We start from the raw sequence: 14,490 nt of genomic DNA, 5'->3' as shown, positions 1-14,490 counted from the left end.
GGGGAGAGATGGATGGAGGTGTGGAATGAGCAGCGCAGGCTGACAGTCCAGCAGGATTTACACACTAACTTCTGCACTGCACTTTTGTTAAATTATACATTTGTGAAAATACAATTTACCAACAATACTTTATAACTGAAGCCATGCACGTATTTAATTTTTTTTTTTTGAACAGATGATTCTAAGAAACAAAGCAAGTGAAATGCATTAAAACAAAATCTCTGATATGTACAAAATTCTGCAACATTCCATCATTCACACACTCCTGATGAAATAATGTCTAGTCTGCATGAACTATGATGAATTTCCTGAAGATATGTGACTATAGCACCGGATGACCTTAAAAATCTGCTCAGTGGAGGAATTTCAACCAGTCTCCTAAAAACTCAATACATTAAGATCATACAGATTACACACTGCAAAAAATGGTATCGTCACTAGAAAAAGATATCAACACTAAATTAAAGAAAATTACTCTTAAAACTAGTGAAATTATCCGTCCATGCAGCTAGGAAATTTGACTTAAAATGAGATCTTAGTATAAGAATTTTAAATCAAGAAATAAGTCTCTCTGTCTTACATTTATCTTAAATCAAGTGGGATGAGGCATTTTGACTGAAAACAAGAATAATGAACTTGGTGAGATTTGGAATTTTTGCAGTTTTTGCAGTGCAATCTTCTATAATTTTATAGATACAATGGGTGTGACCAGCAGATCAATGAACATCTTTATATATTTTAATCTTCTCAGTGTTTACCTTAATTCCTGCATGATGATGCCAGAAAACTGTCTGTTGGCTACATGAACTATTCATCTTTCTAGTCACGTGTTTCCTGATATAACCTTTGATAAGGGTTTCGATATATGCTCAATATTTTCAAGGGTAATCCATGTTTTTTTTAATCAGATATACCTTTAAAAAACATCTTTATTTCAAACAAACTTTACAAAAAAATAACCACATCATAGAGGCTAAAAAATGAGATTACAGATTATATACTGTAACGGATTACAGTTACATTTATTTGTTCCCTTATTAAGTAACGTCGTTACATGTAATCCGTTACTCCTCAGCTCTGTACGCTTTATCACAGTTTCAATAGACAGCTGTGGGTCAGCGCGAGGCAGCTCTCAACCAATCACGAGTCCCGGTGCCGCGAGCCCGCAGAGGGGTCTGAGAGGATAAAAGCCGCCGGCTGAGCTCCGAGGAGTTCTGCTGAAATCCCGCTGGACTGCCAGCCTGCGCTGCCTGATTCCACGTCTGCCCGAAGACCAAGAAAGGCTCGAAGATGTTTTCCTCCGCGCTGCCTCTTCTGCTCCTCTGCTCCTGCTGGGGTCTGCTCGGCTCCGCGTCGGGAGCCGCCACCGTGGACGAGGTCTACCGCGACGTGGTGGCCGTGGTGTCCCCGGACCAGGCGGACCTGAACGAGGACGTGGTCCGCGCGCTCTTCAGTAAGCTCGAGGATCGCGTGCAGTGCGGTACAGTCCCGTGCACGAAGGTACGTTCCCCGCAGTATTGTCATGAAAAAAGTTAAATAAGTGTAGTTGAAAAGATCAGCTAAGATTATGGTCATTATAAGTAAAAATTTTTACTTATAATTTTTATTGAAATAAACCCTTTTTTTCAGTTTCTATAACAATTGCTGAATTGATGTCAGGGAGGGTGAAAATTTCCTGACAGTTTGACTGTGGATTTAAGTCGTGGACACAGTCTTCCCTTTGGTACCAAATAGATGCAATTAATAATCCAACCTCCAAATAGATTATTGTTATATTTTGTCTCATACTTTATCAACTTTTTTTTTTCAACTGGACTAACACCCTCTCTATACAAACTCATAATAAATCCACAATGTTGAGGGTTTTTTTTTTAACCTACAGCAATACTATCAATTTAACATTCAGTTTAAAGAGGAAATAGTGTTGAAAAATGATTGTGGAAAATGATTGCAACATGCTGGACATTGTCTTTTTTGTTGTACACAAGGGTTTCTGTTGTCTTTGTTGGGTAAAGGAAGTGTTATAATCAGTTATAGGCCTGAGAAATAACACTAGATGCAAGATTCATTGTAATAGTGGTAAACAGAATGTGTTTTTATTGTTTTGTTGAGAGCTATTTATTAAATATTTCTTTTATTCTCAGTGAAACAAGCTTCAGCGTCACATTGGCTAATTTTTCTCTGTTAAATTTTTTCGTGCTTCCTTTCTTGAACATTGTGATTTATTTTTTTCTGATACTATTCTCTTTGGTGAATGGAAAAGTGAAAGGATAGAGTTTCTAGATTCTAAAGTAATTTGCTGGTAATTTTATGTACATTGAACATGAGATTATTTGACATATATGAATTTCTATTATGACAAGACTAGAGATGATAGATGTGTTTTCTGACAACTGTGTTAGTCAACAGTTCATAATCGCTCTTTATTTGTTTCTTTTTCTCTCTGTAGTGTGATCTTGCAGGATCTGTTCACCAGCTGCTGAATGGTCACAATCACGAGCACCGCAGCGGTGAAAATGCCGTCAGTGTCTCTCAGTTCGGGGCTTTTGCCTCCGGCGCCATCATGTACCTCTCCTCTCCCAACGTGGCCTGCGCCGCCATTGCAGAAGGGCTGTGGTTCGACAAAACTGAAGAGTTCTTACACAATGTCGTCCATCACGAGCACAGAGCAGATCTCGGACACGCTCACGACTACATAGACACTCATGGACTGGAGGCTGTGTTTGCGGAACTGAAACTTCACTATGCATCTTTGCCCAATGAGGTAAACATCAGATATTATAAGTTAGTGCATCAATGATGACAATATAAGATGGTTTTTGCGAATGTAGTCAGAGTTGGCTCCTGAAATAATGAACTTTGGAAATATATTGATTAACTTTGACTCCTTTTTGATTTCTAGGTCTGTGTGACGCCCACTGACGTCATGGTGGAGGTCAACGTATTCTCAGAATTCGAGGAAGTGGAGGTGGGAGTCGCTCTGGGCCGCCTCCTGTATCACGCCCTGCTCGGAAGTTGCTTCACAGCTTAATGGCTGCCAGAGGAAAAAAAATCTTTTTTGTTTTGAACAATAAAGATAGTCCTAAATAGGTCATTATTGGAGTCCACTTTTTTCAAATATGTCCATGGTCAGGTTGAGCTTTGCTGATACTTTTTCCATAGTGTATACCTTGATGAGTCGCTCTTTCCATTGATCAACAGTAGGGGGTCACAGCTTACACCAAGACACAGTTATAAACCTTTTTGCCACCATAGCAAGGATTTTTAAATGAATACATTTTTTCTTTTCACACAAAGTCATAAAGAAGCACTCCTAAAACAAAGATCAGTGGGTATTTACTTGCAAAATTTTACGGATTTCTAGTTTAATCCCTTCCCAAAACTTTCCCAATTTAGGACAATCCCAAAAAAAAATGTGTGTGATCAAGAATTTGCTCACACTCTCGCCAACAAAGATTTGTCTTCATTTTATCAAATTTGGAGATAATCCGTGGGGTTTTAAAGGATCCGAGGTTGACATTGTAGATGAACTCTTTCCATGTTGGACTACTGGTAAATTTATATCCATTTTCACGCACTTATTCCCAAAATTGATTATTCAAGCATCATGGGAACAGTTGTCCTACTGCTTCACCTCCTCCTTTTAGCTCAAGACATACTTTTTTCTGCTTCTTTTTTACATGACTTGAACTTTAACAGAACCATACAAAAAAAAAAGCAACATACGAAATGATTAGTTGTTTGTTTGAAAAAGCACAACGGGAACAGTAATCCTACTGCTACAAATATTACACTTGAAATCAGATGGAATATACAAGACACATGTGCCGTCCACAGACATTGTAACACTTTCCGGCACAAATCACTACTATAGATATGTAAATAGAAGATACCTTAGACATATAAACAGTAGATGCTGCATCGACTGCTATCTTGGAGAAGCCCACGTTTCTGTTTTCTGTTTAAAAGTGAACGAAACACTCAATGCCTTGGATTTTGCCACCTGCTGCTCGAGTCATGGCTGCTCCCAGGGAGAAAAAACGCTTTCTCTGACTGGAAACTTGGACCTAATTTTGTACTTCAGTCTGAGAAGGCCCATAGCCTCTCTGTACAATGCAAATTATGCCTACCAGCTGTGAGAATGCTCTCAACATCCAGGGATTCCACCTCAAACATGAACAAACATCCACAGATATGGTACAGGCATGAACTCTATAAGCTAAAGTTTTATTAGCTTGCTAACCTGTTAGTGACCTGCCTGTTGAGATATGCAGCCTCGCCAGCGCTGAAATTGGGAAAAATATGACAGCGATAACAATATGTTCAGCCTGTATGGCGTATTAATTGGACACTATGACGTTCTGTCAAGGAGGGAATGAATGAACTCTGAACTCTTGAAAAAATATTTTTCATGGCATACCTGAGAACTTGCGCCTCACTGTGGTGAACACAAAATACTCCACCTCATGACAGCAGTGCAATTACAAACCAAATTCAGTACACAATATAAATTAAGTACACAATATAAAAGTCTCTTAACACTGCTAATACGGCTACTTCTGTTGCTAATGTACTGAAAACCAGTAGTGGAAAACAGTTTGGAACTGATGGTGCTAATCCTGAGTCAGAAACAAGAAAAGAAAGACTTTCATTAGGTTTAGAGGCTGTCATGATGTTGGTATTAACTGGGGCTGCAGAGAGCATTTTGTGACTGCTGTGTGAGTTGCAACACACTGAGCAGATGACACATTGTCTTTGTCCTTGAATGCCAAGGGGCACCATCGCTGGAAGCTCAGGGTGTCGCAGCAGTGCTCCCTGGCTCCATGGGGGCACAGGCCTTCCTGTCGAGGGGTGTCCCATTGGGTGTGGCCTCTGCCCGTGATGGGGCTGTCACCACGGATGCCAGGCTCTCAAGGTTGGGTGCCATCTGGCAGCACATGGCAGTTCGGGGGCAGTAATCTGTGTGGGCAGTACAGCTGGCCCTCTCATATTTCTTGCCATTCCTGAAGGGAAGGCACATATTCGTACGATCAGACAACACCTCAGCCATCTTCCACATCAACCACCAGGGCGGCACCAGGTCCGCCCAGTTGTTGCAGGTCTCCGAACAACTTCTCAGATGGGCTGTGACTTGCTTGGCCAGCCTGCAGGCCATTCATCTACCAGGGGACCTGAACCCACTGACAGACTCCCTCTCACAGAGGAGTCCTCCACCAGGAGAGTGGTGCCTCCACTTGGAGGTGGCACACACAACTTGGAGTCTTTTCGGCGGGATGGGTATTACCTCAAAGGAGTCCACCCACTGTTTACTTGATTTTCCCTGAGGAGAACCACCAGCCACTGAGCCAAGACGCACTGGCACACCCCAGGCCTCCTCCTCCCTGAGGTGGTGGGCCATGGCTAACCGTGGATGTGGGGGCAGAAAGAGAGGGGTGACCAAGCTGGCTGTTGGGGGAGCTGCTGAGGGAGAGTTGATTAGAATTACCTGAAGGTGGTGATTGATTGCTTTCCCCTCCTTCTCTCATGGCCAGCAGAGGCTTAAGAGAGTTTCACCCACAGAGAGAGCTTCATGGGGAGAAGAAGAGCAGACACAGAGGAGATGATGGTCAGCGGGATTTTGTGCTGCTGGGCAGACAAGTTTTTGGTTGCTGCCTGGAGTTAGGCCAGTAAGGTGCGCCAGGCAGTGTGGTTTTGTTTTTGTGTTCTCAGACCTGAATAAATGACGGAAAGTCGGAAACTTTGAATCAGATGGTGTCCTCCATGCCTCTGCACCCACAGACCTGTCACAGTGGCGCCCAATGTGGGGCAGCAAGGCAGAGACACTGCTGGAGAGCACTGGCTGACCTGAGGGCGGAGATGGCGCATGTACGGAGGAAAACCAGTGGCTTCTGTCTGCACTTGCAGAGCAGTCGGAGAGGTGGTGGTGAAGCATCTGCGGTCCTGGTTGGAGAGCGTGCCAAGGAGTCCGTCCATGGAGAGAGACAGAGGGCCGCCCTGAGGGGAGTACCCCTGTGCAAAATATGTGCCGCTGCCACTTCTGGCAGTCAGGAGGGATGAAATAGTGGAGAGGTGCTTTCAGCGTGACAGCGGCACTTTCTGGTGGTCATCCGGGATTCATAGAACCACAGTTACATTCGTAACTTTTGTTACATTTAATTTCTGTAGCAGTATTTATTCCTCCAAATCATCCTCCTGAGCTCCCTCTGCACAGATTTCAGCTCCTCTTTGTTTCCAGAAAGAAAAGCTCTCCTCTTCTCCTTCAAGCGAAGCCTTAATGTCTTAAATTTCATCCAGGGCTTGCTGTTGGAGAAACTTCGCACAGCCCTCGTTAGTGCAATGTTCTCCACATAAAAATGGATGTAGTCCATCAGACAGTCAGTGAGACTGCCGATGTTCTTCCCATGAGAGTCACTGAAAACACCCCACAGTGTTGGACAGTGTTGGGAAAATTACTTTAAAGTCTCTCAGTCAGATGTGCCATGAATAGAAAGCAACTTGAGGCATCACAATCAGATCCCTGAACCATCTCCTTTCATGGAAGCTTTCCACCTTGAAAAAAATACACATTGTTTTCCAAAATACTTTTTCTTTTCTTTCTTTTTTTAAAAGTTAACTCAAAGCTAAACACACCTACTTATTGTATGTAGAACAGCTTCCCAGTCAGCTCCCAGACTGGGAACTCTCTATTGGCCGAGGTGAGAATGAGAGTGTATGAGTTGGATGAAATGCAAGTGATTCTCGGAGCCACCAGAGGGTGCAGCTGCTCCATGTAACCTCAATGCAAATTGTTTGTTCCTTATCAAGAATATCATACATACAAAGTAGTTGGAAGGTTAAAAAATTAAGAAAATGAACATTGTAATTATATTGTAATAATAATAAAATAATACATGATATACTTGTATTATTCTTTTATTTTGCTGCTTTTCAAGGACCCATCGAATTCATACCTCTTGAAAACTATAGTTTAGTGATCATCATTAACCCACTGCTATGGCAACTTCCTGTGACAGAGGATTTAGGATCTCTCAGATGATGTGATCTATGTGATTTGGTCCCGCTCCATTCTCGCCACATGTTCTCCACCTCAGATTTCTCTGTATAGTTGTATTGGTGATGGCCTCGCTACCAGCAGTGTCCATGTAAATGTAAAACAGAAAGAAACAGTTGGGAATTACTGCTGCTTTTTGTTTAAGTGTTAGTTTTATTTGCTTTTAGTTGTAATTTTAGAGAGCAAAAAGCAACATCTTGTGCATTTCAACTCTTGCAGACCCTTGAACTTGCATGCATGTTTATGACATGGGACTCTGGACATCTGCCTCGGAATACATGCATGCACGCACGCACACACACACACACACACACACACACACACACACACACACACACACACACACACACACACACACACACACACACACACACACAGTCTTGTATTTCTATCCTTGTGGGGACCGTCCATTGACTCCCATTCATGTCTAGCCCCTAACCCTGACCCTTACCCTAACCCTAACCCACACCACAACACAGCCTAACCCTAAAGAAATGTTTTTGCACTTTTACTTTTTTCAGTAACAACAACATGGTCAAGAAAACACTGTTTCTCCTACTTAGGACCGGAAAAAGGTCCCCACAAGGCACGTCGTTCCACGTTTTGCTATCCTTGTGGGGACATTTGGCCCCGACAAGGATAGAAATACAAGAACACACACACACACACACACACACACACACACACACACACACACACACACACACACACACACACACACACAGAGGGATCTCTCATATCTAATCTTTGAGACAATACACACTGTCCAATGACCCGCTTTGTGTTATGTTGTCAATCATACAAGAAAGATTTGTGGACGTTCTCAATACACACAATCATCAAGTCCAACACTGTATGTCCCTATAACACCCCGATAGCTGCCCACATTAACACACACTAATGAAAGAAATTCAGGCTGTAATGATCCACACACAATCTGTAAAGTCAGACTAAATCGCGCTTGACATAACACAAGAACATATTTTGAAGACAATAATTGTTTAACTGTAATTTGATTTATGTGTTCTGTGCAACATGTGGGCTGCCAGGAACACTGCTTACCTATAACAGTAGAAAGAAAAGAATAGCAAAACAAGTCACCCTCAACAGAACACTTACAAACTACAGTGTCCTGGAAAGGACAAACTGCTTGAATTGCTTAGTCCAACAGAAGCACGTGCAGGGCTACAACACCAACTAGTACTGTTTCATTTACTCCCTTTTGTATACAATATATCATCATCATAAGTTTTCAATGTGTTGCCAGAAATTAGTATAATTATACATTTGTGCTTGACAAAAAGGATATATCTTAAAGCACAGAAGTTCATTCAAAGATGTTTAATACCTTGGCAAAAACGTACTTACAGTCTGGTCTAATATTTGTTCTCAACGGACTCTTATAGCAGCAAAACAAACTCAAGCAGTATTATTACCAGTTCTCATTTACTGTAGATTCAAATCTGATGAATACTGTACTTTGACAATGAAGTGACTTTTCTGTCTGAAATGTTACTTTAATGACATAAAGTGTCATTAGGTGTCACCTGTTATCTATAAGTTACCTATAAGATAGACAGAGCATTTGTTTCTCAGTTCAGAAAATTAAGCCAGCTTGGAGGCTGACATGTTGGACTTTTGGAGCCAGAGATGAAAAAAAAAAAAAAAAAGACACTGGGGCAGCAAGGGGCAGGGCCTGGCGGCGAACTGAGGACTGAGGTGTTGTGTGATAATGTGATGGTCTGCTATAAACTGATTTCATAGTCTTTGCATGTTATTTACGTGTCAGTAAGAATACATTTACACTGTTTATGCATTTAACCAGGACCAGCATGACAGTCCGTTAGCGGCTACAAGCGGAGCTTCTCCCCGGCCAGAGGTCGGTGCAGAAAATAACAATTAGAGGAGAACTTAATCCTAATGTTGTTTCCTTAATGTAAACCTCCTGAAAGCAGCTGGAAGGATTTTATTGATTTTTACTATTTTTTTATTTTGAATGGGAGTGGAGTCACAGCCTTTTTGGGCCAGCCCCTGGTGGACACTGTGGCACTGCAAGTTTTTGACACTTCTGGGTAGGCATCATTTTTCGAGCCAGATGCTCCGTCCATCTTATACACTGTCAACGAGAAAAAACTCTTTTCTACATAACTGAGTAACATCCATGGATTTCAAATACTCAACAGCTTTCCAGTGTCAGATACAGTACATATCACATAGTGCTTAACAACAACAGCTTTGTCCGAATTTAAAATCATAAAAAAAAATTGTTAAAATTTTTTTTAAATGTTTTATAACAACTTTATAACATTATGCAGAAAAATGTTATGTCTTCATGTTAAAGTTTATGAAGTGACATGTTCTGTCACCTTTAGCACACATCAGCTCATCCCTGGAGGTCCTGGACTCCCGGTCACGTTATTCTGAGTCATCAGCACTGCTGATCTCAGACTGGGATGGACCCATTAAACAGGCTCACAGTCCCGTTAAAAGTGCAGATTCCCTTCATAAAGTGACAATAACAATAAAGCCACCCATCCAGTCAGAAGGCCAGCGTTCTGCAGCGCAAACATCAGCCAGGGTCTCTTGCTGTTGACATGGAGCAAGGTGGGCAGCTGGAATCACAAAGAAAGGGAAAGTTCAGGCTCTGTGAGGGGAGGTCCATCCTCCAACTCCCTGAGAGAGATGTTAGATTGATTAATCTGGTCTCAGCAACACTCACCATGTCTGCCAGTCCCACGTACAGGAAGAGTCCTGCAGTAATAGCAGCGATCCACTGCTGGGCCGCCTCGTCAGTGGCCACTGACAGACCGATGTACAGACCGATAAAAGACATCATGGCGCTGCCAATGTTCAAAAGCAAAGCCTTGCGGATGGACAAACCACTGTGGAGCAAAACGGCAAAATCGCCTGCAGAGAAAGAAGGGCAGCAGGATGATGTGAATGAATCCTGACAAGATTGATCAGATTGGACAACAAGCTTTTGATTGTGTTTGAGAGTTGTGTTTACCGAGTTCATGTGGCAGTTCGTGGCACAAAACAGCCAACGACGTGGCCAAACCAGACTTCCATGACACGGAGAAAGCCGCACCCATTGCTAATCCGTCTGCAAAGTTGTGAATCCCGTCACCGATGGTGATCATTAAAGGCAGCATACGCATTGCTGTGGACACAAACAGGGAAGCTTCAGTAATAAGCACCGTCATTTCAGCTTGATGATGGGTTTGTTTAGGCCTGGGCGATATACCGAAATGCACTACAATAACCGAGGTCAGTTTGCCCATATCGGTATATTCCGTGTTAACAAAAAAAAAAAAAAAAAAAAAAGAAGAAGAAAATAAAGACTGTTTTGGCTGTGTAGGTTAGCTGTGTTCATGTCTCTTTAAGACGCTGCACTACGTGGCTCCACCAGCTTCTGCTTAAAGTCACATAACCAGCAGAAGAAACTTTGTCAGCAGATCAGACAGACCCCATGTTGACCCTCTGATCCCTGTACATGTAGTACAGGGACATGCAAGTTTAGCTGCTACCTGCTCATGCAGGGCTGAAGATTAATGCTTGTCCAACCGTCCCGGACAGTAAAACTGCTGATCAGCTGATTGCTATATTTCTGCTTGCAGAAGGTCCTCATGCTGTTTTATTGAATAAGGCCATATCTTCTGGTGTTGTTTGTTTACATTGCACTTTCTTCACATTAAACTCCATGTGCAGCTCCAAGTCCATGCTCAATGTCTTCCTCTGTGTGGTGTCTCTGCGGCTTGGCTGAGTGACAGCACCATCTAAAGGCCCGGCAGGTGAACGACATCATTTTGAGGCCCTTTCATATTGAAGATGTAGATATTTCCAGCAGCGGTGCTGTGTGGACGGGAAACTTTTTAAAGGAATACTCCGAAGATTTTTGACCCATGCCCTATCCCCATCATTGACAAAGTTAGACAAGCTCATAAATACCTTTTTGTGTCTCTGCGTCCAGTGGCTGGTTCCCAGCTGTTAGCATCGTAGTTAGCTTAGTTCAATTGCTGGAAGTCAATAGGAAGCAGAGCCGAACTGATGAAAGTGGACAAAATACTCCTTACAGTGGTCCAGGGGATGGTGTATTAGCACGTGAAGTAAATCTGAATGGTTATAAAACATTTTTAAAGACGTGTTATCTTTTCAATCCGTTAAAATAACGTTTTGATACACACAGACCTGCACATGCGTAGTGCTCCGCGGAAGGATATACCGGAGCACAGCAGTAGAAGCCATAGACTCAGCCGCTGTGTGCCGGTATATCCTTCTGCGTAGCACTATGCTTGTGCAGATCTGTGTGTATCAAAACGTTATTTTAACGGATTGAAAAGATAACAAATCTTTTAAAATGTATTATAACCATTCGGATTTACTTCATGTGCTAATACGCCATCCCCTGGACCACTGTAAGGAGTATTTTGTCCACTTTCGTCAGTTCGGCTCTGTTTCCTATTGACTTCCAGCAATTGAGCTAAGCTAACTACGATGCTAACAGCTGGGAACCAGCCACTAGACGCAGAGACACAAAAAAGATATTTATGAGCTTGTCTAGCTTTGTCAATGATAGGGATAGGGCGTGGGTCAAAAATCTTAAGTATTCCTTTAAGAACAAGGAGGAGAAAACAGATGGTTCAGTCTCATCTGGACAGAATCTAGGAGGAGGAGATGTAAACAAACAAGTTCGGCTCATCTATAGCTCAGGGAACGCAGACGTCCAGTTCTGTTGCATTCTCAGCTGACCATAACACCACATCATACTGGAAACATCTGGAACCACCTAAGCATTAATAATTTCTCAGCGGAGTTTCCAGATCTCCTACAGAGAAGACATTTTCATCAATATATCATGATATTGATTTGAGGCCATATCGCCCTGCTCTACATTTGCTTTTGTGTCATTGAACTCTACTCACTTCTTGTGCGCTCCTTCACCTCCACAGCTGTGTCATTTTCATAGTCAACCTGAAATGTATACATAATGCAAAATACAGGTCATTATGTATCAGTCCTGGTGGTGAAGTTTGATCACATTTCCAGCCTGATAATTATTGAAGATGTTATTCGATGCTTGACGGAAAATGTGGAGATATCATAAAGCTGTAATAATTGAAATTCCAGCACAAACATAAAGAAGCAATAACTTTTTTCTTTTCCATCTGGAATCACAAATCATGCAGTAGCATTTGTGTAATTTACTTGGATGATGTTGAAATCAATACTTGAAATAAAGCTTTCAACGTTTTGTGCATATTTCTCACCAGCTCTGTTTTCGATGCCGACTGAGATTTCTTTTTTTCTGCCATCTCCTGTTGAAACTTTTCTAAAACCCTCCCATGATCACAGTGGTGGGGGTCTGAGTCATTCTAAAGTGAAACAAGAACAATACAATCAGTCATTTTACTGGAGATATAAAAATAAAGAGCTACTGTATTTAAGGAAAGCGCAGGTTTTTCTTCTTACCCCATGATCAAGTTGATATTGATGACCATGATCTTTATACGTAATAAGACAAAAGATCATTTCCATCAGGTAAAATAAATAGACTGCGGCCACAGCAACCAGCATTTTGTAGACGTAATCTGGGACTTCGTCATGACTATGTGAATGCTCGCCCTCATGTGAGTGCAAACCCAAGGCCTAGACAAAGACCAGAAGAAGTCATAATGAGTACAAGCTGGCAAAAAAAATCAACAGAATGCCAAAGAGAAAATAGCACAAGCACTACTGAAATATATTAGTTAACAAACTTGCTATAAAGATATTCTAGACAACGTACCACGGGTACGAGGTGCAGTAGGGCATCTCCACTTAGGGAGCCTACAGCCAGGCTGATGCAAAACTGTATGCACAGCTGGAAAGCGCTGGTGCAAGAGGTGAACAGCAAGATCACAATTCCATTCATGGCCATCAGTGTTATCACCACGTTGGCAAGGGTTGCATAGAGGTATCCTTCATGGACAAAAGACAAAGCATAAGAGGTGTATTGAGAAATAAACCCATTTCAACATGTTGCTTCTACACATTTAAAGCTTGTGTCTGGAGTTTTGAAAGACAGAGTTTTTTTTAATCCAACGTCTCGAGGTTCCGCCCTCCCTCTGCTTTCATGAGCGACCAAGCCACGCCCCTTTAATTGTGCACCTGCATTATCTGTCGGGTGAAAATGAGAGCCTCCGAGTCCTACAGCATCCTACATGTTTAGCTGTTTACGGTGGATATTCAGCAGACAGTGGATATATCCGAGGTAAGTGCGGCGGCTGCTGCGGAGCTAACTCACCTCTGCCTGGGCGAGTGGCCGTGCTCTGTGGCTGCGCGCACAGGTTGATTGACAGCATGACAAAGTGGAAGCTCGAAATCTATTGGCTGAAGCTGACCGGTGCTTTTTCGGATAACATGGGGGTCTATGAGACGAAGGCGGGGATCATCAATACATTTTTATATTCCTTTATGCTAATATTATATTATAGTGTCGAACCAGACTGACACATTTAAGCTCTGTTAAAAAATGATACATACATTAGAAATTAACAGAAACTCCAGACACGAGCTTTAAGGGAACCTCTGTGCATAAAGTTATCAACACTAAAGTTTTACATTAAAGGGCTCGTAGTAGTGGTTGTATTTGTCTACGATAAACATACTTTCAGTCATGGAGAGTGAATCTGGAATTGTTGGTTCAGTGACTGGTACGCAAGCTCCACTGAGGATCTGTTGGACGAATGCGGGACTGAGTCGAGCCACATCAGATCGATCCAGAGAAGAGGAGCCATTTTCTAGTAGTCCGTAGATCGAAACCAGATCATCAGCAGAGAAACAATGCTAGAAAAGGAGAAAACACTGGATGTTATTTTGGAATCATATTTCAAGAACTCAACACTTTCCAACTTCATTTTAATGAAATATTATAATATTGTGTGTGTATACAAACATGATCCCAGGTGGAATTGTGGCCATGTGTTTCATCGTGTTCATGGTTCCTCTGTCTCCGACTGCTGTGATCAGAATGCTCATCGTGCACATGACCGTGGTCATGATCATGACCATGACCGTGGTCATGATCATGGTCGCTCTCTTGAGGTCCAATATTCAATGTTTTCATCAGTGACTCCAAAGCTGCACAGTAAAAATATATTTAAAAAATGTTTTATATCCCAGAGAGTAAAATAGTTGCCAGAATAAACACAAAGATCAAACATTTTCAGGATGTTTACCTTCAATAGAGAAACCCTCTGACCCAATTAGATGCATAATGTAGTCCAGGAAGAATTTCTCTTCAGGCAGCAGTTTATCTGTGAAGCAATGTCCGTGCAGGCCGTGATACAGGACGCGGCCCAAAACGACTCCCACATCTACCACGTCATGTCCTGAAGATGCGTTGACCTCCGTCATGATGATACTGGGTGTCAGACAGATCTGGATGTCAAAAAGAAACC

At 42.2% G+C, this 14,490-nt stretch overlaps 2 protein-coding genes across 2 annotated transcripts in view; one reads left to right on the top strand and one right to left on the bottom strand.

The window, feature by feature from the left end:
• The first annotated feature begins 1,232 nt into the window (after positions 1-1,232).
• On the top strand, positions 1,233-3,044 carry LOC115409960 (zinc transporter ZIP4-like). The gene is made up of 3 exons (XM_030121326.1): positions 1,233-1,500; positions 2,450-2,764; positions 2,903-3,044. Exons 1-3 carry the CDS (start codon positions 1,291-1,293, stop codon positions 3,029-3,031), a joined length of 654 nt encoding a protein of 217 aa, XP_029977186.1. The 5' UTR covers positions 1,233-1,290; the 3' UTR covers positions 3,032-3,044.
• A 6,442-nt stretch (positions 3,045-9,486) lies between these two features.
• The window catches only part of LOC115409821 (zinc transporter ZIP4-like), an 8,976-nt gene continuing 3,972 nt past the window's right edge, over positions 9,487-14,490 (bottom strand). The window contains 10 exon segments of the mRNA XM_030121098.1: positions 9,487-9,663; positions 9,771-9,958; positions 10,059-10,211; positions 11,974-12,022; positions 12,319-12,423; positions 12,521-12,697; positions 12,837-13,009; positions 13,699-13,894; positions 13,986-14,170; positions 14,269-14,470. Of these exon segments, the coding sequence (XP_029976958.1) occupies positions 9,535-9,663; positions 9,771-9,958; positions 10,059-10,211; positions 11,974-12,022; positions 12,319-12,423; positions 12,521-12,697; positions 12,837-13,009; positions 13,699-13,894; positions 13,986-14,170; positions 14,269-14,470 (1,557 nt within the window). The 3' untranslated portion in view covers positions 9,487-9,534.

Source organism: Salarias fasciatus, chromosome 22, assembly GCF_902148845.1.
Source record: "Salarias fasciatus chromosome 22, fSalaFa1.1, whole genome shotgun sequence".
Classification (NCBI taxonomy): domain Eukaryota; kingdom Metazoa; phylum Chordata; class Actinopteri; order Blenniiformes; family Blenniidae; genus Salarias; species Salarias fasciatus.
Note: the sequence above shows the minus strand (reverse complement) of the source record. Positions and strands in the feature narration are given on the sequence as shown.